Genomic DNA, 27,107 nt, shown 5'->3' on the forward strand with positions numbered 1-27,107 from the left:
AAATAACAACACCACATTCACCTGCCTGCAATCTGGATCATCTTCTGAGCCTTATTTAAAGAAAAAATGAAAACAGTTCAAATATCTTTGCATGAAAACAAAGAGAAAAAATAAAACAAAAATCAGCAAGGAACAAGGTGTATGGATTAATGCCCAGAACAGCAGTGGAGTTACAGCTCCAACTTCACTGGGTATTCCTTTTTCCCACGTCTTGACACCAGTGCCAATGACAGATTTTAAAGATGGCAGCCCTTTGTAATATTGGCATGGCCTACAAGTTGCTTGAAGCATGAGAGATCAGATGTTAGTGGACACTTGAAAGGTAACAGCAGTCCAAAACTTTGCGACTCCACTGAGCATGCTTTATCTCCACTTTCCATTAGCTTTGCTCTGGCATTGCTGGAACAGACTCCCACAGTTCGTATGGTAAGTGCTGTTTAACTCACCTATTTGCTTACTCTTTTCCTCCTATTTTTCAAATGCATTTACTAACTTAAGAGCTTCTAAAAGATAGTGGACTGGGACTATGGAGAAGAAAATAATCGTCTCAAGAGCAAATCCTTCAGTGCAGAAATAGTGGTCTGTGAAGCCAACCTTTGCTTCCACTGTCTTTCATTTTTTTATTGTGCTGAGAGATGGGAGAATAGTTTAATACTCATGATCGGTTTAGTCTCTGGCCTCCTTACTTCTAAAAGGCAGGTAGCAGTGTTTGTTGTCAAACCAACACCTCATATAGTGTTTTGTCTGCCTGATTAACTGGCATGGCTTCTGTTTTCTGCTTTGTCACCTATTTCCTGGTTAGAGAAGTTATTGGAGACCAGATCCAAAAGGGGCCTTTGACTATAAAAATAACAGGAGGATGAAAGATGAGTTATTATTTTATCATAGCTCTGCCTTCTACAGGCTCTTCCTCAAATATTGCCATTGCAACCTACCAAGCCTTTAGGCCAGGCAGTAGTTTCATGGGTAATAAGCAATTACATTTCACTACATCACAGAAGCACTTTCTGAAATTTTTGGACAGAAACTCAAGTTTTTCTGCAAGCAGCAGAATTAATAATGTCTAATTTTCTGTCAGCTGTGGTCATTGTCACCCTAAATTTCTCTTTTTCTCAAGTCTCTCCCCTTTCCTTAAACCCCACTATACGTAAATTGAAAAAACATGGTGTTTCCAGTAACTGCACTATTTGCTGTTTGACCAGTTAACTGCTCCCAAACCAAAGAAGCAGATTTCTTCCCTACAAGACACCAAGTATCATGAGAACAGAAGTATTTAGAGGCTTCTGTTTCTCTCTCAGACCTGCCTGAATTTGGCAAAGAAGTTCGGAGCTCTTGGGAGCGAGGAAAGGGACTGACAAACAGAATACCTGCTTGCTTGCAAATTACAAGGCTGATGATAGGGTGCACCAATCCGACTTTAAGAGGATGTGTTTAGAAGGAAAAAAACAGATTTAAAAACCATGTCATTTCAGATTCAATTTTTATCTGTCAGTAACGATCACAGAGATAATCTGATAAGCATAAACTGTTTGTAATGGACATTTGTAGAGCAGCATTTTGGCTATTTATTCGGGGACTCCCTGGTTATAGAACTAATTTACACCCATAGTTTAATATAGCATATGATAAGATTTAGCAGGACTGTAGATTAAAAAAAAAAAAACAGCAAATAAAGCAAAACAAAACAGTTCACTGACATTCTCTATCAGTCCTCTTCTAAATAGCAACCACCTCCTGTATACATGGACTCAGTTTGAATCAGCGACATTAAACACAATAAAGCCATGCATTTAGATGTTTTTGGTTATTGTTCAGATTAAGTTGGATTTCAGCAAGGATTCTTCTCGTTTCAAATAGACTGCTACATTTTCATCCTCACAATGAAGCATGTCCTAAACCCAAGAATTTCCCAAGAAAATAAAACAAAGGAGGCAACCACGTCTTGGCTGTAGTTGAAGGTAAGAAGCTGGAGAAATTCACTGAGTTCAATCCCCCACAGGGTACGAACTTCATGTGTGTTGCTCACCTATATCTACAGCACTGTCAGACCTACTCTGACAAGAGGTCATAATAAATGGCTTCCTCCCTCCTCCTTTCGTAATGGATGCTTCTGCCTAATCAGGCTTCCCTGACTGATAGCAAGAAAATACCTCAAAGTGGGAATTTGTGCTCTGTTATTTGAGTAATGCACATGCCAGTCTTCTGTCCAGTATTTTGCTAAAAAAGGGGGAGCCAAATTAATCAGCCATGGTGTCTGATTTTCCTTTAGAAATTTGATTCTGTGTACTTTATCCATCTAGAGCTGGTTTCTGCTAACTACACAAGAAATTCATCATATTCCTGATTGATAGAATATTTTCTCCGTCCAGCTATCAAAGTAGTGTTGCCACTTCTGATGTGATTTTTTAGCACTCTGTCATGAATAATATAACATTGTGCTTTAATTTTAAATATATATGTATATTTTCTGCCTTGGGGAATAATTACATAGTCTAATAGAACTTGGTGTTAAGACTTTTTCTTTCCTGAAGTTTAAATTGCATTTTTTTTTCAGAAACACAATGTATTCCTACTACTCCTTGTGGAACACTCTAAATTATTTTCATTCAATACTTTAATTTTTAGCTTTTTCCCCCCACTTCACCACAACAGTTTCATCACATTTTTTCAAGTTATTAATAAGTAAAGACTTGGCTTCATAAGTTCCTTGACATTTTTGCAGACATTCTGGCAACAGATTGAATAATATATATTATCAGATTTAACCAAAGTAATGGCCTATTATGAATGGAGAAAAGCAAATAACACTAGATCAAGCCTGGCATTTCAGCTCTTACAGCCTGTGAACTGTTGTATTATTGAATCCTTTGTTGCTGTAGCAATAGCCAAACAATAACTCCGTGCCTGAAGGCAGCGGTGGAACATGCACATCCCTCTGACCTTTTGCAGCGCTATTTCAGTGGGAATGGTTGTTTCTTTCTCCAGCCCACTCTTTTTTTCTCCACAAGTGTGCAAGAGTCAGCAAATATCATTGTCTCAACATTTATGTAGTGCATTTTGCATCTCAGCTTGCAGTGGTGGTAATCTCTACAAAGAGTAATCTCTACAAAGAAAACCAGCTTTCCTGTTCAGTGGACCTACAACAATCAACAACTTTCTCAAGCTTCACCACACCATCAGCTGTCAACTGGTGCCATCCAATAAAGTTATCCATGATTAATTATTCTTAAATGACAGCAGCATATTGAAACAAGCTGATAGCTGCTGACAGTAGAAATCCAATTAACCTGAATTACTATCTTGATTGTGGCCCAATTAGTGTCAGCTGTGCCATGTCAGAAGCAAAGGCTTGGATAACGTAATTGTTTAATTAATTTGTTGCAGAGATTAGCTGACGTGGGACTGTCCTTATGCTGACTTCTTTTCTTCTTTTTCTTTTTTCCTCCCCCACTGAACATTAGTTTTGAGAAAGAAGGGTAAGCAGTGTGCTATCTAGAGCTTTTTGCTTAAGTGGATAAATGAAGTTCTGTCTTTAAACAGGGTTTGAAAGATCACAGAGGGAACAGTAAAGCTGTTATACTTCTGTGAAGAGTCTGCTGTTGCCCATTGCTTCAGTGAGTTTTACTGTGCCCATAGCTGAGATGTAAAGGGATTATGAGGACTTTTCTTTGATACATTTGAACTGAGATATGATGTTGCTATGCATTAATGATTTCTTTGCCTTTTAAAGTACATATAGTGAACAGCAGGAAGGCTGGTAATGGTGAGGGGTGGATTTATTTATCTTTAGAAATAGAAACGTGAGTCAGAGATGACTGGAAGTTTGTTGGTCATGATGTAATATCTACCTGGTGTCTTGAGATTAGTTTGTGTTCTCATATCTCTTACGCAAAGACAGTCTTGCGTGTCAAATAATTAGAGTATTAAGGAAAACATTATGACCAATTTTAGAAATGAATCACCAAACAAAAGTCTGTTGGTGGTTCTTCCAGTTGAAGCACATCAAAGTAGCTATCATGACCTTTACCATATCCATTTTAATTTTTTAGCTCTCTGATGGTCAGCTTTCAACAGCCACAATGCATTTAAAAGAAAAGTAACACTTCCATTCATAAAGGACAACAGAAGAAATAGAGAAGTGCAACAAAATGACTGCAGGCCTAAGTGTCACACCAAACCACTGACTAATAATAAGTTGGAGTTTGTGAAGTAGATCAAGAGAAAACTTTCCTTGATCTCCAGCAGAAACTTTAAAATATTCTTTAAAAATACAGGCAGACACAGACTGATTACCAAATAAGAGGATTATAACAAGAAAAGGAGCTCTAATGACTTAAAGTAGCTAGCATTAAAAAGTTAAACTCACTAAATTAATATGTTAAGTACAGAGGCTTTGACAAGCAGAAAGGGGAAAATATACACACATCCATACAGATATCTATATGGGTTTTTTTCCCCTGTGGAACTGAACTATTTAAGCTCTTGTCATAAATGCCAGGAGAAAAGGAATGGAGAGTTAAAAGCTTTGATCAGCTGCGTATAAAAAAAGCTGGGACACTTCACAAGTTCAAAGGTTCCCTTCACTTCTCCAGAGTCTTCAAAAATGTCTGGTTTCTTGAATGTCAACCTCAAAAAAGTCCACAAGCGGGACCTCTCTGGAGAAGGCTGCCTTTGAATTGTTCTCCAAATAGAACCAGTGTATAATCTTCCATGGAGGTTTCAGTTTAGGAGGAAGTACTCAGAACTATTGTCAGAACTTTCTCAGAGCTTCAAACCAGTCATTCAGATCATTTTTCAGAAGTTTGGAAGGATTCATAGATGAGTTTAGGAGGATTTGCAGATAAGCCTTATCCTGGAAACTAATTAATATCCTCATCTTCTCAGCAGCCTAGAAGAACCACCCAGCCTATTTGTAAGAAAACTGTGTCACAACAAACTGAACTACATAAAAATTTTTAAAAGTAGCCTAGTCAACCATTCATTGATTTATTGTCTGTGTATCTCTACAAATATTTCTTTAGATGGTATGTAGATGAAATTTCTCTTTCTTGGCTAAAAGTTAGTTATATTTGATACGTTGTCTTTTGGCTACATCCCCCTGTTTCTACCGTGCTGGAGAATCACATCTCTCTGCTGTCTTGCTTATTGGAGGAAATATTTAGAGCTTGTTTTTTTCCTTTACACAGCAGAAATGGATGGAGTAGACGTGCTTTCTAATGTAAATCTTGTAAATCAGCTACAAATTGGCACCATGGCAGAGCTCATACACATTTGTAAATACGTACAAAGATACGGTGGATTTAATACATTTCATTGCTTTCTGCCCCCTTCCATTCTTGCAATGAGATAAAACTCAAAGATGAAAGCTATTTTCCCTTTTGTTCTTAAAGGCTCAAACTTTCATTTAGTTGTTTATTTTGCAGATCATCCTTTTGTTGATGCTAGTAATGGATATACTCTTTAGGATCGACTTGGCACTGTGCTTTGTGACATTCACAGAGCTCTATTATGTTGTCTGTCACAGTCAAATTATTGCTACACAGTTCACATAAAAAGTCCTCCATGTTGGCAGTGCTGACTAGACTGCACCCAGACCTGGGGCTATGATTTTTACCAACAGGGTCAGGCTCCAAGGCCATTTGTGAAGCAATGCTGATATTCCATTGTTTGTAACAAAAGGATGTCTTTTATTCAGAATCCATTACAATTTGTAAATACACAAAGATTTTGACACAGAAGCAGGAAATGCAGAGCTTTGATGGCAGTGAATAATTCACTGTGCCGCTGAATACTGTCTTATTGCGAGGAACTGATAACAGTAAAACACTTAGACCTGTGATGGTCTTCAACTTTCTTATCAGACATTGTTCACCTTAGCTTAGTTCAGGGTAAAATACAGTTTAGGACATGTACTTAAGGATAATGCTACAGAGAGCTCCCAAAGATTTTCTGAGAGATGAAGGAACAGACTACATTTTATTCCTCTGCAATATGAGCTCCAGTGCCATATCCATAACTCTATTGTGTTATTACATAATTAGAGAGAATTGACATCATCCAAGAAGGTGTTAAATCTTCTAATCGTAGAAATGGCTGACTGGTTTACCTAAAACAACCGCATACACATACAAACTGGATATTAAAAAAAAAAAAGTGCTTGTGTGTTGATCTTAGCAAATAATGAGATCCATCACCACGTGTGTTCCTACTTTTGTTCTATTTATTTCATGCAGTAAAATCATATCTAAGGGGAAATAAAGGAATGAAGAAGTTAAATGACTTGTGAAGGATCACGTAACTCTTTAATGAGAAAAGGAGGCATAGGTGCTGTATTTGCCTGTGCAGTTCTCCTCATTGCCTGCTATTTTGATTTTTTTTTTTTTTTTTATCTTTATATTTGAATGTGGTTCTTACAAGTGCTGAACTCTGCTCTTTGTTTGACTTTCCCTGGATCTCCATCTGCACAACTGAGCAAAAAACCTCAGGAGAACACTGTCTCACACAAAATTTTCCAATACTTTGTGCTTTCTCATAGAGGCAGAAGTTCAGTATCAGCTCAGGCTACCTCCTGGCATTTGTGCATTTAATCCACCAGAAAACCGAAAGCTAATAGGCCAAAGTGAAAAAGCAAATATAATGGAGAGTAAAAATACTATTTAAAGAGCTTGTTTGGTTTTAGACAAAAGCTTAGATCAGGAATTTTGATAGCCTAACCAATTCTCCATGGCTTCTGCAGAAAATCATGCTGCCTCAAATTTAATTCTGTCCTACCCAACAAAAGGGTACAGAGGCACTGCTATTTCTTCTTAGTTTCATTGGTGTTATGCTAGACGTGACTTTACCCACTTCTTCTTGTGACAAATATTAGTAGGTAGGAGAAAGGAAATGTCCTTTTGTCCTTTAATGATGTCCATTTGTCAATTATTTAAGACTCTTAGCTTGTGTCTGTGGTATGTACTTTGAATACTTGAAGACCCTCATATAGGTATTTGTAGGGTTAAGAAGCTGTAAAAGAGCTTTTGATCTGCCTGTAGAGCTATGCTGTATTAGGCAAAGTGTGGAGCTGTGCATTCCTGGAGTTCCTATTACACAATTCGTTGCTTTTCCCAAGTAAGAGTCTCCTGCCTGGTGTCCATTTAATTTACTCAGTTACTTAGCACTTCAGTCCCAAGTAGTTTGCATACTGCAAAGGAGTAACACGGACATGATGAATGCTTGTAAACTGGTGAAAAATAGCATGCCTGGAAGGAAAAATCAGTCTTGAACATTATTAATTTTCTTGGCTGCAAAACCTGGTGGTTCTCTTGAGGTTTCTTTTTTGAGGAACTTTCTCTTAATCTTATTATTGGAACATTTTTTCTCTCCACTCTTTGGACTTTAGTACCAGAAAAACCCTATTTACCATGTTTAGAGATCCATTTAAAGTTCAGTGCAGCAAAAGTCAGCTCAGTTTTACAACACTATGAAGCAACGTATGATAGTTTGTGCCTGTCAATCACTGCTTGACATGCTAATGATGGTATTATTTTGGCAGTAGTAGAGATACTACTAGAATAGGAGTGATGTTTATGATGGTCTAGAGATAGTGGTGAGCAAAGTTTGTAAGAAGTAGTGTCCTTTATTAAATCAATGCGCAGATTAAAAAAAAACAGATAGACTTTGAAACAGGTAACATAAGTAATTTCTGCTTTTTGGGTTGTTTTTGTTTTTTGCTTTTTTTTTTTTTGCTAATCATATCAGTTGGTCTAATGAAAATACAAACCCAGAATACTACCGATTACAGTTCTGTGACATTTCCACTCTGGAGATTCATCAGCTGCTAACACTGACTTTCTGAGGTGTTGATAGCACAGTGCTTTCTGGAAACCCTCCCAAAATTTGGTTTTACTTATGATTCATAGGGCTGGGAGGAGCTTTATCATGGATCAGTTACTGTGATGTACTGACTGATGTTTATGTGTATAGCTGCCTTCTGTTGATAGTTAGACCAGCTTAAACCTTCAGTTTGTTCTTTGGTCCTGATGACTTACACTGAGGGTAGTTTGTCTTAATTACTGCTGAGATTTGAAGGCAAGTCTTACTTGAAGAACACTGCTTTGAAGACAAGAATTCTTTTTTTCGGGCCCAAAGTGAAAAATTTTGTTATATGAATTTTTTCCTCTATACCCAGAAGTGCCTTTGTTTTCTTTATCTGACACTTGCTTTTGTTTGAGGATGGTCTGAAGATCCTCCAGTCTGAGGCTCCACCCATTAGAAACCATTTTATTTTTATTAACATTCTCAAATGAAAATTTTGCACATAGCTATACACATGGTACTAAGGAGACATTATTAACATCTTTGGGCCAGGATCTCTGAAGGGTACACTGCAGTAGTTCCATTAACACCAATGGAGTTGAGCCAGACTATATAATTTCTTTGGCTCTGGTCCTTACAAGCTTGTGCAAAGTTCAGTCTAGTTGTTACTGGTGTAAAGAGCCACCTTGCGGAGCCCAAGCATTTTTGGGGACAGAGAATCAGCCAAATCGTTCCTCAGCTGGCTCTATAATTAAGGCTTTCTGCACTGGCTCCTGTAACTGCCTCATAGAAAAACTGATGATGTACAGACTAGGTAAGTGAGGTGGGCTGAAAGCTGGCTGAACTGTTGGGCTCAAAGGGTTGAGATCAGCAGCACAGTGACCCAAAGACTGCCATTTCCAATCCAGCCAAGTAGTCCTATTCATATGATAATATAATCTAACTAATAAACACTTTTCAGCAAGAAGGCTTTGTCTGAGCACAGCACTGCTTTAATGTGGTTGAATCATCCTCTCTCTGCTCTGCTCCCTTGCTGCTGTTTCTGGGTTTGAATAGATGGCGGAGTTGAGGTCTCTGTGAGTCTGCCTGTATGGGGCTGTTATGTGTCTCAAGGTGGTTTCTGCAAAAGTATAAGGGCATTTGCTTTGCTACCTTGGGCAAATTATGTTTTGGGAAAATGCAGGCTCTCCTGTGTTTCGGGTACGCACAGTAGTCATTACCTGCTTTAAACTGCTGGCTAGATTTGCTATGTAGAATTTAAACAGCTGCCAGAGGTAGGTGGCTTCGTTCCAGCACTGGGAAAAAATAATCCTCTTTATAGTAAATTTGTAAATCACATTGGAGACCTGCTGCCTTGAAAGACATGACAGAAATGTAAGCCATTATCATGTGTTATTACAAATGATGTCTCAGCCACTAAAAAAACAAGTATATTAAGAGAATATTAAGATTGCTAATTCAAGCATTCATAAGTTAGAAAATGCAGCAATTAAATCTGTGTGTACAGGCTTAACATCACCCCCTGTCAGCTTTTAGGGAAACTGACACAGAAAACATTGTGCTCCTATCCTCATCCTGATAGGAGACTTGCAGATGGTAAAAATTAACTCAGATTTTGAACTAGTAATGAGTGTACATGAACTAGGGTTTGAGAGAAGTCGTATTTTTCCCAAGCTGAGTCAGATTTCCTAGAAACAGTAAAAAGTACACCCTGGCCGACAGGACAAACTCCTTTCTCCCTATTTCTCCTCACATTCCACATCTTTCTCCAAAGCATGGAGGCACTAGAGAAGAAGATTTTTATTATCTTTTTCAGGGTGGAACACTTGGACATTTTTCAATAGATTTCTTCTTTGCTTTGGCTGCAATGTTTTCATTTAAATGAAATAGCTTGAGGTAGATTGCAGGCATGGAAAATGTAATCCTCAATGGTTATCACTGGCTGAATAGCTATGCAGCTGAAAATACAGTCTTACAATAGGATATGCTGAGGAACCATAGCTATACATGGCAGTTGGCTTCACCTGGGATATATGCAAAGCAGATAAATGAATAAGAAGGGAATCATTAAGATACTTATGGGGAGTGGGAAGACTGCACAGAATTAGTGGAAAGCGGCAAATACGCAGACACAGCGTCATAAGGGAAAGTTTGAAATCAGTCCAGATGATGGGCAAGTAAAGGCACAAAAACAATGTGTCAAAGCAACGTGATTATTTCCTTGCTGGTGTGGGCTGGCCTTTTGCTGTTGCTCTCATATCTTGTGGGTTTTACTCATATGCAACTTGTCTGCTTCGTTCTCATTTAAAAACACCAAAAGTACTCAATAATGTTACTGGCCTTTTCTAGCCCGTCTGCAGAAGCAGTGATATTTAATAGCAAATTCATTGTTACTCTATAAGGAAGCTTTACCATAAAGGTCACCAAATTTGGTCAGTGCATTTTAATTTGTACACACGTTAAAGGTCATATTCCTCACTTCCATTGCAATAACACAGGGTGTTTACTCTCTTAGCAGAGATGATTGTGTATGACTTAGCTAAGGGATCTTATCAATGTAAATGGAATATAAAACAAGAATAATAATGATGAAAACACTGGTGCACGTATAAGGGGACTTTTTTCCCTCTGTATGTTTACATAATGCTTGGAGGTAAACACACATCTACAAGGTCTGATTTACTGCTGTGTTACTCCAGGATTTCCTTTTCCTCCCCCTGAGAACTCCACAGCCTTCAGCAGAGTTTCTGCTGGTGTATATTGGAATGACAGTAGTTTCAGATTCATAATATCATCTCTATATAAACATATCCAAACATAATTAAGAACCTGGGCTCTTAATCCAGCAGACCTCAAATTAGCTTTCAAAATGCATATTAAGGGCATAGACAAATGCTTTTGTGCAATTCCAAATAACCTCTGAGGGCAGGGTGAACAAAATCGTATGAACCTCTGTAATGTCACAAAACTCTCTCTACAGAGATTTGCATATAAAGTGTACCATTTTATGTCAAACAGATTTGTTAATCTTACAATGAAGGAGACAGTACTTGAAAATTAATCAAGGTAGGTTTTCATTGCCCAACGGAGGCCCTGAAAAGGACCTGACCTGATAAGTGGAGGATGTTATTGTGTGGTCTAAATTCAATCAGTTTTGGGTTTTATTTGCTGGATGGTTTTGCAGGAAATAGATCTCAATAGCAGATAAATCTTCAATGGTTTCTTTGCTTGAGTAGTGGAATTGTACTTTCAAAAGTTCTTGTAATTCTGCCTCTGTTGGAAAATGCTTCATTATTTTTTCATTATTTTAAAATCATGTTTTAAATATGCAAGCGAATTTCTATAGGTAAAAATGGGTAATCCTACTGAGTCTTGTGGTACTGAGTATAGGGTAGCTTTTTGCTTGCTTACCATAATAACCCATCTAAGAAATGATCACTGAAAAATGGACCTCCTCCCCTAGGACACAAGTTCTTACCCACACAACCTAACTGAAAAGCCTAGGGTATGTCAAATGTTTATATTATTTGGCATTGCAGGAGAGAAGGACTGAGATGAATGGTCTTCGGTTAACGATCTTGGGTGATGGTCTTTCTCTGCTATCATTATATCCAAGGGCTAAGAACAGGGAGAGATGGAATAAGGAGATGGGACACTGGCGAGATCAATTTAGCTAATCATAGAATCACAGGTTGGAAAAGACCTCTAATATCATCAAGTCCAACCATCAACCCAACACCACCATGCCTACTAAACCATATCCTGGAGTGCCACATCTACACGTTTTTTGAATACCTCCAGGGATGGTGACTCTACCAGCTCCCTGGGCAGCCTGTTCCAATGTCTGACCACTTTTTCAGCAAGGAAACTTTTCCTAATATCCAATCTAAACCTCCCCTGATGCAACTTGAGGCCATTGCCTCTTGTTCTATCCCTTGTTATCTGGGAGAAGAGACCAACACTTGCGTCACTACAACATCTTTCAGGTAGTTGTAGAGAGCAATAAGGTCCCCCCTCAGCCTCCTCTTCTCCAGACTAAACAACCCCAGTTCCCTCAGCTGCTCCTCATAAGACTTGTTCTCTAGACCCCTCACCAGCCTCATTGCCCTTCTCTGGACATGCTCCAGCAACTCAATGTCTTTCTTGTAGTGAGGGGCCCAAAACTGAACACAGTACTTGAGGTGCGGCCTCACCAGTGCCAAGTGCATGGGCACAATCACCTCCCTACTCCTGCTGGCCACACTATTCCTGATGTAAGCCAGGAAGCAGACCCAGCATTTGGCCTTGTTGAAACTCTTACGGTTGGCCTCAGCCCATCAATCCAGTCTGTCCAGATTCCTCTGCAGAGCCTTCCTACCCTCAAGCAGATCAACACTCCCACCCAGCTTGGTGTCATCTGCCAACTTACTGAGGGAGCACTCAAACCCCTCATCCAGATCATTGATAAACAAGACAGGACCCAAAACTGAGCCTTGGGGGACGCCACTCGTGACTGGCCACCAACTGGATTGAACTCCTTTCAGCACTACTCTCTGCGCTCAGCCATCCAGCCAGTTCTTTATCCAGCGAAGAGTACACTCTTCCGAAACATGGATAATCAACCTGCCCAATGCTTTTGTTCCTCAGAAGACCTAGAAAATGCCACAACCATGGAGTTGTAGAGTATGTCTCTACTCTGAAGCTGAGTGTTATGTTCTGAACTTCCCGGAACAAAGCAGCTGTTTCAGTACAGATCCCTGCCTGAACTAAAATACCTGTTTCTAGGGCTTTTCTCCTGCTTAGTCAAGCTGGTTGTGAAATCTTGACCTTCCTGCCTTGCAGTGTATAGTGTAACCGATTGTCCTGGGTTAGGCCAGGGCAGGGTAAATTTTCACCAGAATCCAGGAGGGGACACAGCCGGGTGGGCTGACCCAACCTGGCCAGACAGAGCAGGGTATTCCATATCATGTGCCGTCATGCCGGGTTCTGGCTGGGGGGGGAGCTGGGCGGCGGGAACTCAGTCACAGCTCGGGAGCGCGCAGCGGCGGCTGTCAGTGAGAGTTGCTTTCTGTGTTCTGCCATTTGTTTTGTGTATTCTCCTTATCTGTATCGTTGTTGTTACTGTTCCCTTAGTTTGCCTGTTTCTTTCCATACTCCTCCACACCCCAGCGGGGGGAGGGGCGGCCATGTGGCGCTTTTGTTGCCGGCCACAGCCAAACTAAAACACCAATCCATACAAATACATACATACCATAGAGAAGCACGATGCTGCTTTTCCATACATGAATCAAATGCTTACTGGTTTGACTAATTTTTTTAATATAAATACAGGAAAAGTTTTTCTCTGCCCTCTCCTATTATTTATGCTTTGCCCCAGCTAGCTTTTGAATCCTTAGCCATAAAATGTTTCTCTCCTCCTTGTAACTGCTTTTGCTTAGGAATTCCCAAGATGAAACTTGCTTTTCTGGGCCTGGGGCTCTAATGGGCCTTAATAGTTTTCAATTACTTAACTATCTGTTGTGACATAATTAAAATGTCTTTTAACGTTTCACATTTCACCTCCAAGAAATAAATATCTTGTACCCTGTAAAATATGACTTGCAGCTTATTTTTATTAAACAATGACTGAAAGGCTTCTTCCAGGCTCAGTCACATCCAGTTCCAGTGTCAATATAAAGTGCTTCTCAGCTTTGTCCCCAAATAGCCTTGCTCATTGCTTCCCTGCTTTTCACTCCTCTTTCACACGTATGTTTAAAGAGCCTTTGTCAGGATTAAAATATAGCTTTACCTATTCCATTTTACTAAAAAACTCTGAAAGCCTAGCAAAAATAACTGTAAAAAGCCATTATGTCTTACTACAGGATTGGGTTTTTTTTGTCTCACACTGCATTCTTTTCATCTTGGGAAAATGTGTACAATGAAAATAGATTAGCTTCAATTTAATCAACAAATTCTAGGTGTTATGGGAAATGGGCTTACAACAGGTTGGGACAGAGCCATAAAAACAAAGCAGTGCAACAGCATACCATTCGAGGTTCAGAACAAGCTAATATAACTAAAATGAAATCAGATAATACTGCTTATAATTATTTCCCACACATTTTCTAGGAGAAAATAATACTTTCTGGTATGTTGGTTTTTTTCCCAAATTCAATATGAAATTTTGTTGCATTCATTTCTATATCTGTATTTAGATACTCATTTTAAGTGAAGGTTAAAGGGAGTCAGTTTTTTTCCAAAATGGAGTTTTGGGAAATGTGTTTCCTTGGGAGGAACATGGTTTTTAGGAGATTTTATCAAATTCTAGTGCATCCTATATATGGACAGAGCTTTACAATTTAGCAGGAAAAAAAAATGAAGGAAACAGATATACCTTTTCATCATCACTAGGACTGTTTGGCAAACCCCTCAAACCTCTGGAAGAAAAGTTGTTCCCTTAATTTTTCTAGATAGTTCTTATAAGTCGGGGGGAATACCCTCATGATTCAGTTTGTACCAAGAGTGCACTTCAGCTGTTAATACCTCTGCTATGCCATTAGTCCTAGGGATGTCTTTTCTTTGGTAAGCAAGCTAAGTATGCTTCAAGTGTAAGTGGAAGAGGGAAGGCAAAATTATCTTACAATTGCTCCCACAAACAATAGTGGGTGCAGGTTACAGGAACTGAGAGGAGGTCACATTGCCCATGCCCTCAGAGCTGCCTGTGCGGGAGCCCATGACAGTCAAGGAGAAGAGGGAATAGCATCAGTGCACAATGTGAAAGAAAGATCTTCAGCAGCTGAGGGGAGAAAGCGTTGAAAAAGACAAGTGAAATCAACTGCGGATTAGTCGGATGCATGGGAAATGTTATAAAAATACAAAGCTCCCTGAAGAATTATGCCATAAAATAAATGATTCATTTTACAGGTGGTTTGGTTTTTTTGTTGGGTTTTTTTTTCCTCCTTAAATATTCTGTGGCTGTGGCTCTGCTGTTCTGAGACTACTAATTTTGAAGCAGAAACCTGGTAGCATGTATCTCAGGGCAGTAAGGAACTTTCCCTAGTAAGAAATGATCCTGTTACAGGTTTGGAAATGGTTTACCATTTCCATGTAAGCATAGACTAACCTTGAATCAAGGGATGGCATCATGAATCACTTTTTTTTCTTCTTTTTTTTCCCCTTTGGTGAGTTTGAATTCATTGAGATCTGCTGTAATTCCACCCATGATATGTGTCTTCACTTCCTTGGCTTAAAATGCACACAAGCCCATCACTGCATTGATGTTTGGGATGGAAAGTATTAATTATATGATTATACTATCATGGAATTCCCATGGGAAAATTAGGATCATGAGGTTAAGTGAAAGGTTTGCGTGCTCTCATGTGAATGATGTCCCAAGAAAATTTGAGTATATAAGTAAAATTTGTAATTGTACATGATGTATATAACATAATAATTACCAATTTACTGAATAAGACAGAGATCCTGCTTAGGACAGAGGGGGAAAAAATGCTACCTGTATATGCGTACATGGGAAATGTAAACTCTAACATTTCCTAGCTGTTGAGTCCTTAAATTTCTGATGTTGATGTACTTCCAGAGTGCGCTGGTGCCTTGTGGTTATTAAAGATATAGGGATCTGTTAGCTTTTGTCTCCCAGCTTCCCTCAAGAATGACAGTGATGGCACTAAGACACCATTTATAAACTCACTTTGGCAAACAGATTCTGTTAACCTAAACCAGGGATAATAACCAGAGTTTGTTATATGTAAAATTATTATGTATGCTGCTTGTTGGTGTATATTTATGTATTATTCAGGTGAGGGTGCCCATACTATGGTCTGCAGGTCCTATCCAGTGAACAGAACAATCTGTCCAATCTTCTCTGTGCCAACCCCTTTCTCCTCTGACAAAGGCAGGGAATGGGTCACAAGAGCTCACCAAAACACAGGCTCGTCCTCTTCACAGGACAGGGTTGGTGAACTCCGTGGAATGTCAAGGCATATGTGAAGGGATGCTTGCATAGCCCATCCTGAAGCAGCGTGTGCATCTGTACCTTGAGGGGAACTGCTGCCTTTTCCTCATATATCAGTATTTTTCTACCTAAGTGACAAAAAGAAGCTGGGATATAAGACCACTCTTCCTCAGTGTGTGTAGAAAAGGTTGTATGATCAGGCAGGGCTCAGAAGCTGTGTTTCTGTTGCGCCTCCAGCATGTACAAATTTATGACTGGAGACTAAAGACACTCGAAGAACTGAACATTTTCCTTATAGAAATACAAAGTAAAGAAAGAACTAGGAATTAACAGGAGAATCCTGCAACAGATTGGATGGCTGTGAAGGACAGTAACACTAAATCCACTAAGAGATGTTGTAAACAGAGAAGGAATCATTATGCTGACATACCAGCCAGGACAAGGTCATAAAATGTGAATAAAATACTGGAATATAAGCTTGGCTACATCTCTCCTACCCTCTGATTAGTCTGTTACTCTGTTTATGGTTGACTTTTATGCTTGCTTTATGTTGGTTAAAAACAAGAAAAAAATGGGAGGGGGAGAGACTACTTAAAGCACAAAATAAGAGTGAATAGGACTTTGCAACACTAAAAAGAGCAAAATAATGGAATCTCTCTGCAAAGGGACTGATGGAAAAGCCATCTGAAGAGATAACTGTACAGGTTTTGAAACTGTCATTAGGAACATTTGAGAATGTTGCTTGAAGCTAAATGACCCATTAGCATCCTTTGCTGACCAGACAAAGTCTCTGGCCTTATGGAAGTGGGCAAGGACATCTAGGTGTTTAAGACAGTCTGCAGTTTTAAGCAGAGGTTTTCTGGTTTGATTTGGAATTAATCAAGGTTAAAAGCAAAGAGGACGCCATAGCAGGCACTCAGCTTTCAGAATGCATTTTATTTACCGCTCTAGAAATGAAGGCTGCAAGTGCAGAGCCACTACGAAGAAACATCACTTGGTGGTTGAAAAAATTTGTTAGAGACACGTAGGATTGGTGCACCTGTATTCTTCCCCAAGAGTCACAGTAAACTGATTGAAAAGTGTGAGCAAATGGGTGCCTCCAAGTAGGGTTTTGGGGAGGGGGAGTATAGTATCCCCCCATACACTCTTTCCTAGCACACCTGATAAAAAGATCCTTCTTAATACATGCACATGGAGTGATACTTTTAAAGCACCTACTTTTTTCCAAATTCATAGAAAACATTTCTGTGTCAGTAATTGAAAAGCAAATGGAGAGCCAAGATGAATCACTGGTTATCTGCTACGGAGGTAGGACAACACAGTGTTTTAATTTTTTAAAAATAATAATCTGGAAATCCACACTTTAATAGAAAACATCAGTTTGGTTGGTGATTGATTCTAGAGGAAAGGACATGCCATGCATCACAATTCTCTGCTGGAAGCACTTCTTTAGCTCTGCACAGCAAAGCGGATGAGCCCTGGGGGGTTTGCAAGGGAATGAAGCACTGGGCTTTGGAGCACCAATGGAAGAGATATCTCCTGTCACTTGCAGTGTAAGAGGCCAAAAACATCTGTAGAACAAATTAACTCAGGAACTGTGGCTTTCTGGGAAATACAGTGTTGTGCAAAGTGGTGAAAACCAGTTAGCAAAGGATCTGAGGCAGACTGAGAGGACTGATGACAGCAGTTAAGGGAAGAAAGGAAGGAAAAGCGGATAACAGCAGTAATATTAACACAATCTTTCCTGTGAGAGTGCTGCTTCAGTTGTAAGAACAGTAACGAGCTGTGGACAAATGCAATTAGTTTATCAGGTCAAGACGGTGTTATTAAGTCTGGTGGCTGGAGGACTGGTTGATCTGGTCTCAAGCAAAATGTCGGAGCTGGCTCTGTGTCTTCTTGCAGTTTGCTTTTTTTATGTGTTGGATAAGACACTGATGCTGCAGAATCATAGAAACACCCTTCTTCTAATCCATCCAAAAGTGAGGAAGAGGAATTGAACAATCTAGAACAGATTTTAAATGGGAAAAAAAATCATTATGGCCGTGGAATCCGCTGGAAAGCCTGATGGGTTTAAGTAGAAACAGACATCAAAATTAAACCTCTGTAAAATCTTTTATACCATATCTTACTTTGAATGAAATCAGGGTGCTCAATGCTGGAGGTACATTTGCTTACTCTATCAACAGCCTGCCTTATTGCTTGGCTAGATTTCATTGCACAGCAGGGTGGAGAAAGACCTCTTTATCTAACAGGAGACAATCTTCTGCTGGTGACCGGAAAGTAGGTTTGACACCCCCAGACCAAAACCAAACTGAATAGCCTTACCCAAGTCCAGCCCTCCAAGCAGAGTCTGGAAATTTAGTGTGACACAAACAATGATTTAAGAAGGAAGAAAGCAGTGTAGAGAAGGTGATTGTAGCCAAGGGGTATTTTCACTGAAAAGGAAGAATCTGGATTGTCCAGAAGGATGAGTCAGTCTGAAAAAAGAAATGAACTTTCCACGTTATCTTGACTTGTTTCAAATAGTCCCACCAATGGAAAAATAGCAAAAATTTCTTCATGGATTTATCCTCCTTCTTCCCATTAAACGACCATGTATTTATTTCATTGTCTTTCTCCTCTTTTAGCTACGAGCCAGGAAGATGAAATGCTGCCTTCTCTCTGTCGCATTGGCCGTTCTGCTCTTCATTGTCATAATCATCACAGTCTCTGTGAAGCACTGATCGGGCTACGGTTTCCACAGGTAAAAGCCTTTAAGTAAGTCTTTTATCATACTCTATAAGATGGTTGGGAGACAGTTTAAGCTGATAACAGTAATAAAAATTTATCCTAGCTTGCATAGTCAGGTCTGGCCTATGAAAATATTTTCCTTTAAAGGGTGTTTGAGCTTGGAAATAGTATCCTGAGTGGATCCTTAAATGTAAGCCAAGGTGGTATTCAAACAAAACATCTTACTACCCTTTTCTCCGCTGTGTTTGTTGTGTTTGATTTTATATGGATGTCATAGCAATGCTAATTAAGGAATCCTAAATCCATATGAATTAGAGATGCATAAGTGGTATTAAAGACCCCAGACTGTAGCAGAGTCGAGGGCAATCCAACATCCCACAGATACACTGAGGTGTTCCAAAGCGCACCTACCTGCTGAGATGTTCCAGAGAGACCCTGGAGACAAGTCCTTCTGAGGAGCAAGAAGACAAAGAACTGGAGATTGCATGAGTATGGACAAAAATAAAAATTAATTTCTGGTGATCTTTGCTCTGCATCCATCCCTAAAAGGAGTATTGGTCTGTTGTACAGAGAATGGTCTGTAACTTTACCAGGATAGGTGAGGCATCAAAGCAACTTCATCCCAATGGTGAATTTTAAGCTACAATACTTTTTCTTTGTAAAGAATGTGCTTTAAATGTAAAGCATAAGACACAAAGTTTTTATTTTCCTGGGGTTTTTTTTTCCTCATTACACTAAGATAATGACTCGTAAATTATTTCTGATAATCTCTGTCTGATACAAAGCATTTCTGGATGTCTGCTTCTTTAGAAGGTCCCCAGCCTATTATTCAAGGGGAGATATCCGATCTACAGAATTTCTACCACCCAAAGGGCTCTGGCATTCCAGGTCTACATGCCTGCTGCCATGGCAGGGTTTGCAATTGCTAAAGCGAGAACCCAAGAGCATCAATGGTACTTTTCCTGCAGACAGCAAGTGGGAGTCCTGAGGCAGAAAGCAATAGAGGGTGGGGACAATTTTTGGTTTAGAGATCTCTCAGGTCCTACAGAGACTTGCATAAACCATGTGTGATACCATTCCTGCACTTAGTAGATACTACATTGTAATGGGGGTCACCGGGACTTTTTACAGTAATGTAAACAGGGATTTCTTAGCATGAACTATCCTCTGGAACTACCCTAGAGAAAGCACAAAAGATTGATAGATTTTTTGTTTTGTTTTCATAGAATCATAGAATGCTTTGGGTTAGAAAGGACCTTTAGAAGTCATCTGGCCCAACCCCCCTGCAGTGAGCATAGATATCTTCAGCTAGACCAGGTTGCTCAAAGCCCTGTCCAACCTGGCCTTGAATGTTTCCAGGGATGGGGCCTCCACTACCTCTCTGGGCAACCTAGTCCAGTGTTTCACCAGCCTCATTGTAAAAAAATTCTTCCTTATATCTAGTCTGAATCTGCCCTCCTTTAGTGGGCAAGGAGCCATTACTCCTTGTCCTTTTGTTTTACAAGAGTTCAGACAATGCTGTCCTTCCACCTGAGCATGAAGTCATTGCCCTCTAATGTAGCTTCTTTCTACATCATGCTCGCAGCTGAAACTAGCAGGGGCTGGTTCCAAACAATCACAGAAAGATGATTCTTCACACAAGGTGTACTTAAGCTTTGTAACTCCTTCTGGCATAACATTGTGGATGCCAAAATTTGGGTACAAGAAGGAATTATACAAATCCACGAAGGATCAAAATCTTTTGAACGATGTCAATTACCATCTCACTAGTTTTGGATGAGGATGATAGTGAGCCTTACATTATTGCTAGGAGACATAGCTGTAAATATTTTTCTACAGTTGCGTGCTTACTTAACTATTTGGCCAGCACTGAAGTGAGGATGGTATCAGTAAGATGGACCTTTAGACTGAGCGAATATGGATGTTGTTATGGCACATATTTGTGTATATATATATAGACATAAATTCTACCTATATTTTTATCCCTTTTTTACATAAGAGTGCTTATGGGTGCAGATAGTGATCTGTGCTGCTGATTTAAATCTAGAGCAACTACAATAATTTTAGTTACGTTACTTTGGTTTTACTCTGCACTAGTTTGGTTTGAAAGTATGATCCATCATGATAATCTATAATATAAAAAAAATTCTTTTATATATAGTTAAATATTCCTATCTACTAGAAATCACAAATCTTATCGACTGTTGACTAAATCTAGACACATTTTAATCTAATTCCCTTAAGTGAAGAAAGTCAGAGAACCAAAACATTCTTACAATAAAACTCCGCCGGAAAACTAAAGTTAATCTTCTGTTAAGAGAACCATGTCTTGAGGGAAGTGAACCTAGGGATACTAATGAAAGCCCTAGGAAAAATATAATGCTCTACTTTTCATCATCAGTTGTGAAATTAATTATTAAGCTTCTAAAATATGAGTTACTTTCCAGCAGTACAAATGTAGGGAAAACCTGCGTAGAGTTATGTTTGAACAAGTATGCTTTCTGATCCTTATAAAGAGTTCTTAATCCAGGTTGACCCCAAATGGTGTGCAGCAGATTTCACATTTATATTTTAAAGATTTCCAAAACAGAACGTTTTCAGAATTTCCATGTCCATAGTGAATATTCTTCTATTCTGATTTGCAGCGCAAATGGATTTTAAAGTGAATTTAAAGTTTCCACTACCTCAACAAACTGTTTCATACAAAACTGTCTTACATGTTTTAGGGAGACAGAGAACAGCTGGGTTTAATGTATAACAGCTCTACATGACCTTTCAGAGAAAATAAAAGGAAGAAAGCAAGCTAGGGAACTAACTACAAAACACTCTGATCAGCACAGGACACATGACTGAATAAAATTCCAACTGTGGTAATGACTGGCCAGAATTTCCATTTCACGTGTCATGAGACAACACATGAGGGTTTGTTCTGTGCCTGATCAGTAAAGAGACAAAAGAAACAGCACGAGCCACACAGTTCAAGTAGTTTAAGTCCCATTTGCCAGATATTCAAGGTAGGGTTCTTTAGCTTTCATGAGTGCAGCCACATTAAGAAGTCTGAAGGTCACTATTCAGTGAGTTAAAGGAAAAAAATGATGCCATTACTTTCTATTATTACGATCATTAACATATAAATTCTTCTTACTCTTCTTTTTTCCTGTTTCTACTTTTGCAATACTGATGCTGAATCAACAGTTTTTCTCAAAAGGACAAAAAAAGCACTTTTTTTTCCACAAATTAGAGATTACTTTGGTAGACAAGCCTCTTCCTTCCATAGGAAAGATCACTTCATGAATCTTAAAAAGTAAAAAGCACTTTTTTCCCACGAGTTTCTCAAGCAATGGTGGCATCATTGGCTACTGGCTCAGCGCATGCAGGGAGACCAGCTGTTCAGGAGAGCTCTGAGCCCTGATTTCGCCCCTGCTGTAAGTATGTCACTGCTCCCTTGGGGCAGTTTTGTCTGGCAGAGAGAGAGAAGAGCATCACGATGGATGTGGAGAAACTCCTGGGGACTTATGTCTTTACGTTTGTTTGCTGACATCTCAGGAAAATAGCCCAGGAACTTTTGGGTCACATTGCTCATATTGTAGCAACGTTGCAGCTGCTCTTTTTTCTCTTATGGTACAACATCAGTAAACATCTTAAAAGAACAGTGTCGCAGTAGCAGTCTGAAAGAAGTCCCTCCTTTAACAATGTTTTTGTCTAGTGTCAGGATTTCTTAGCCTAGATAGACCTTCTGTATCCTTCTTTTGACTCATTTGGATGAGTGCGCAATTACAGAATATGACTATCAAGAATGTTGGAAACCTAAATCTTAAACATTCTTTATAGGAAAAAAAAGAGGTGACAAACTTTGAGAAAGATACCACATGTATTTGACAATTGGAAAACATACTTTGCAATAACTGCTGAGTTTCAGCATCCATGCAGGGACAGGAATGACTCTCACACATTGATACGATGCACAGTAGATTCCGATTTATTGGTCTGCTTGCATGGTTATATACATTTTTCATATCTGCACACGTGATCACGCTTATTCGGATAGGCTACAGACATAAATCACGCACTGTTCACGCACCCCATATTCCCTTATGATTGGTAACTATGCACTAACGCTAATAGCAACAGACCGCCTCCATGTCCTTGAACACATCTTGTTTTTGCTAACCCACATCATGTTTATTCTTAGCTGTCCTTTCCAGTGGCCTGTCCAGCTATGCTAACTGTTTTACTTAAACGACCTAGTCGTGCTAATTCTCAAGCTACATCGACCCCAACAAATAACAATTTAATCATCGTGATCTATTTAGCCAAACAACAAGAGAATGAAAGATGACTTGGCTACTCTGTGCCCTTTTTATCAAGAAGTCATTGCAGCAGAAGGTGGCTTCCCTGTTTACAAGACACACTTCAGTCAGACGAAGGTTACTGGACTGAATACGTGGACCTTGTTATACAGGTTCTTAAATGCTGTGGATTTCTTTCCAGCCTTAGCATCTGTTGGTGAATAAAGAGGCCCAGAGGAGTAGAACAGTATTTCCCTTCCTGGTAGCTGATGCAATGGTTGATGGAGATGATTAGCTAGGGAAGAGTAGAACAATGGGAAAGTGTACAAGCGATCATTCAGCAAAACATTCTCTCAGCCTTCAGCCACCTGAAGCTCAAAGGCTTCCTAATCCAGGAAGTAGTTATTTAATCGTTAACAGCCATTAATGCATTCCTTTTGTGTTAATTTGACCAGTTGCATTTCGAACCATCATAAACTTTTAAAATGTGAAATATCCTGAGCAAGGAGTTCCACTGTAATTACAGTCAGCATGTAATCTTTAATGTACAGCTAAAAATCCATCTTGGCTAGAATCTCCAGAGCAGGGCCGTAGTCCGAATGCAAAAGCAATAGTCAGGCGACAGGCATCTGTTTCCTGAATATGCAACTGTCTTGTTTTGAATTTCAATTGAATTAATTATTATAGAAAACTAGAAAATATTGTTTTAATTTGGATTAATTTTTCCCTCCTTTGCAATCACAGTTTTCCTTGTTTAATTCATTTACGGGTTTATTATGTGGTTAAATGTTTGCTGTAACCTGACCAACAAGAATGAGGTTCAGACAGATGATTTTCTACAGTCTGTCTTTGGTGTTTAGTTTTTCCTTACTTTCAGACCTGAAGTTCTTTGGGTTGCAGTTTTTTTTCTCAGTACCTCATATGCTACAGTGTCCCTGTGTGCTATATCTCTGCTTCATTGCAAAGCTGTAGGAATTATAAAAGCTGCACTTGTAGTCACTGCGTGTTTTTGGAGGGGCAGATGAATGCCCCTTCATGCAGTCAGGCCTAGGGAAGTAAAGAGCATCTTCATCTCAGCGTTTTAAATCTTAGAGTTTGAAACCAGGATAACAGAATAGCTTTCAGTGTATTGGAATTTTGCTAGGTCAACCTCAGCCCCTTCTGATGCCATTAATGTTGTAGATTTCCTTCACAGCAGCAGACATCCAGGTAGGGTGTACAGTACCATGTGGCACCAAAGGGAAGTTCTTTCAAGGCAGGGCACATCAATAACCCACCAACAAATGCAATCAGAGTCTGTATCTGTCAGGATGATGAGGGCTGTAGATGGCAAAGAGGGAAAGACTGACAAGTGGCTTTGTGGTACTTGGCATTTACAGTTCCATCATTCTTTCCCAGAAGGAGACAAGCCTGGGCATCCTCTTCTGACACATGCAATAGAAATTCTGACATTTGGCCGGTGAACCTCTTGCCTGGCTATGTCAGGCTGGAAGAGCACAGCAGTTCCTACTGAGTGTTTAACGGAGCAATAATTCAACCTAATGAACATTGTCAATACGGGGAAAATATAGACAGGTTTGTTTCATGGTGTTGCTTTTGCCTTTTTAATTGATATCATGAGGCTGGCTTTACTTAGTGTCTTTGTTTTTACCACACTTCTATATATGGCTTAATAACTCTGTGAGGGACTCAGTTTTCAAACTTGTTTCAGTCTCTCAAGCCCTGTAAGGGTCATAATATTTCTGACAGCTGTCATTCAAATTCTAAAATAATTTACCCCTCTGCCCTACTTGTGGTATTGCTGCCGTGTTTGCTCTGCAGCACAATCAGAAATCAATATAATATATTTTCTTTTCCTGTTTCCTATTATTTTAAAAAGGTTCCTACATTTACAGTCAGGTGTCAATTCTTGTTACTTCAGTTCTTGTCTTTTACTCTATAATTAATTGCTTGAATCCTGGCATCCTTGCTTAATTTTGCTCTGGTAGGAAGACTGAGATACATCCTGATTCTGCAGTAACTTTTGTGCTTCATATTTAAACAAGTCAAAAATGAGATCTGAATTTTCACTGATTCATATATAATGAGTCTGGCTTTAAGATTTGGCCCAGTTCTTTAAATTAAGCTGACTTTTATATTCTTGAGGACTTTCCTGATTTCAATGGCCATGTCTGTACTCCTCTTAGCTAAATTATTTCCCTAACAGCCAGTTAAAATCTGAGATATAGACAGGTCAAAGAGAGAAATGAGTATCAAGAGACAAGAGTCTTCTTTATGCAAAAAATCCTTTAAAGTAACAGGGCAAGGCAGAAGTGCCAGTAAGAAGGTAGATTTATTTCTAAGAAGTTCTCTGAGTTCTCACCAATTACACACACCTCTTCCAAACCTTCAAACAGGTGAATGTTTTGGTGGGACATCACACGATCAGGTTGCTGTGGTTGAATGCTGTTATGGGTTTGTGTGGCAAGGTTTTGGTAGCGGGGGGGGACTATAGGGGTGGCTTCTGTGAGTAGGTGCAAGAAGCTTCCCCTATGTGTGATAAAGTCAGTGGTAGCTGTCTTAGGACGAACCCGCCGCTGGCCAAGGCCAAGCGATTCAGCGACGGCGGTAGCGCCTCTGAGATAACATATTTAAAAAGGGGAAGAAAAAAAACTCTGGGTGAGACGGCAGTTAGAGGGAGGAGTGAGACGATGTGAGAGAAAGAACTCTGCAGACACCAAGGTCAGTGAAGAATGAGGGGGGAGGAGGTGCCCAAAATGTCAGAGCCTTTTCTTGCAACTTGTGATGAAGACCATGGTAAGGTAGGTTGTTCCCCTGCAGTTCATGCGGGTCCACGGTGGAGCAGAGACCCACCTGTAGCCCATGGAAGGGACCCCACACCAGAACAGGGGGATGCCTGAAGGAGGATGTGACCCTGTGGGGAGCCCTGCGCTGGAGCAGGCTCCTGCCAGGATCTGTGGACCCATGGAGAGAGGAGCCCATGCCGGAGCAGGTTTGCTGGCAGGGCTTGTGACCCTGTGGGGGACCCACGCTGGAGCAGCCTGTTCCTGAAGAAATGAACCCTGTGGAAGGGACCCACGCTGGGGCAGTTTGTGGAGAACTGTCTCCTGTGAGAGGAACCTTCATGCTGGAGCAGGGGAAGAGTGTGAGGAGTCCTCCCTCTGAGGAGGAAGGAGCGGCAAAGACAACGTGTGATGAACTGACTGTAACCCCCATTCCCCGTACCCCTGTGCTGCTCAGGTGGAGGGAGGAGGTAGAGAAATGAGAGTGAAGCTGAGCCTGGGAAGAAGGGAGGGGTGGGGGGAAGGTGTTTTAAGATCTGGCTTTATTTCTCATCCTACTCCAATTTGATTGGTGATGAATTAAACTCCCTTTTCTCCACAAGTTCAGTCTGTTTTGTCCCTGACAGTAATGGTGAGTGATCTGTTCCCATCCTTATCTCAACCCTCGAGCCTTTCATCATATTTCGTCTCCCCTGTCCAGCTGAGGAGGGGAAGTGATAGAGCAGTTTTGGTGGGCACCTAGCATTTATCCAGGCTAAACAAAAATAAATGCATTTCAGGTTGTCCTGGATTGTTGTCCACCTGCATGCTATTCAGTCTTTACAAGTATCACATAAGGTCAGGTCATTAATTCTACTGTGAAAGAGAGCTAAGGGACAATGTATTATGTTGCCTTTGCCTTAGCTTGAGAGTCCACAAGTAGACAGTTCCTGCAGCTCAGTTAATGAGTAGTAACTTGAATTCATTGATGTGAATCCAAAGTCAGCAGGACTTCTGAGTGGTCAGCAGCTTTCTACAGCCCGTCTCAGGTTTCTACACCATTTCTTTGCAATCAGTAGGAAAACAGAGTACTCCCACTGAGTGGTTGTGCACAGTGCTGACCCTTCAGATGGATGGCAAGTCTTTGGTCCGAGTTTCCCAAAGCAATCTGCAAGCATTGATTATTTATGCTTTGTAATGCCTTTAAATTTTAGCCATTATGACACACCTCTAAGGACCTGACAGAAAAGGCTGATCTTCAGTGCATTCATTTTCAAGTGCTAGAAACAACATAAAAATGGCCATACTGATTCAGACCAATAGTCTCTCTGGCCTCATATACTGTGTCATTCACAGGTACTTAGGGAAAGACCATGTGAAAAAAGAAGGAAGAACAGCTAGAATTTTGGACAGCGCTAGTCATTCCTTTAACTGCATAAATATGGCATTCAGTGCCTAAAATTAAGGTTCCAGCTTGGAAAAGGTTGTCATAAGTTTATGTCTAAAATCTTTGAAGGAGTCAGTGGCAAGTGTCCCCTTCTCTATGGATGGTGTCATTTCCTCAGGAGCAGTGATGGTGGAGGGAGCAGTTGGTGTTTG

The 27,107-nt window shown here is 39.9% G+C and overlaps 1 protein-coding gene across 17 annotated transcripts in view; it reads left to right on the forward strand.

Moving 5' to 3' along the window:
- Positions 1-27,107, forward strand: part of TSNARE1 (t-SNARE domain containing 1) — a 553,318-nt gene that overhangs the window by 460,570 nt on the left and 65,641 nt on the right. For 16 of the 17 annotated variants that reach the window (XM_075415477.1, XM_075415474.1, XM_075415475.1 and 13 more), the window contains one exon: positions 18,355-18,470. In XM_075415477.1, coding sequence (XP_075271592.1) covers positions 18,355-18,450 — 96 coding nt within the window. In that variant the 3' untranslated portion in view covers positions 18,451-18,470. Of the gene's footprint in view, positions 1-18,354; positions 18,485-27,107 lie in introns of all 17 variants that reach the window. The other variant, XM_075415472.1, reaches the window with a different exon arrangement.

The sequence above is a fragment of the Opisthocomus hoazin genome, chromosome 3 (genome assembly GCF_030867145.1).
Source record: "Opisthocomus hoazin isolate bOpiHoa1 chromosome 3, bOpiHoa1.hap1, whole genome shotgun sequence".
Lineage (NCBI taxonomy): Eukaryota > Metazoa > Chordata > Aves > Opisthocomiformes > Opisthocomidae > Opisthocomus > Opisthocomus hoazin.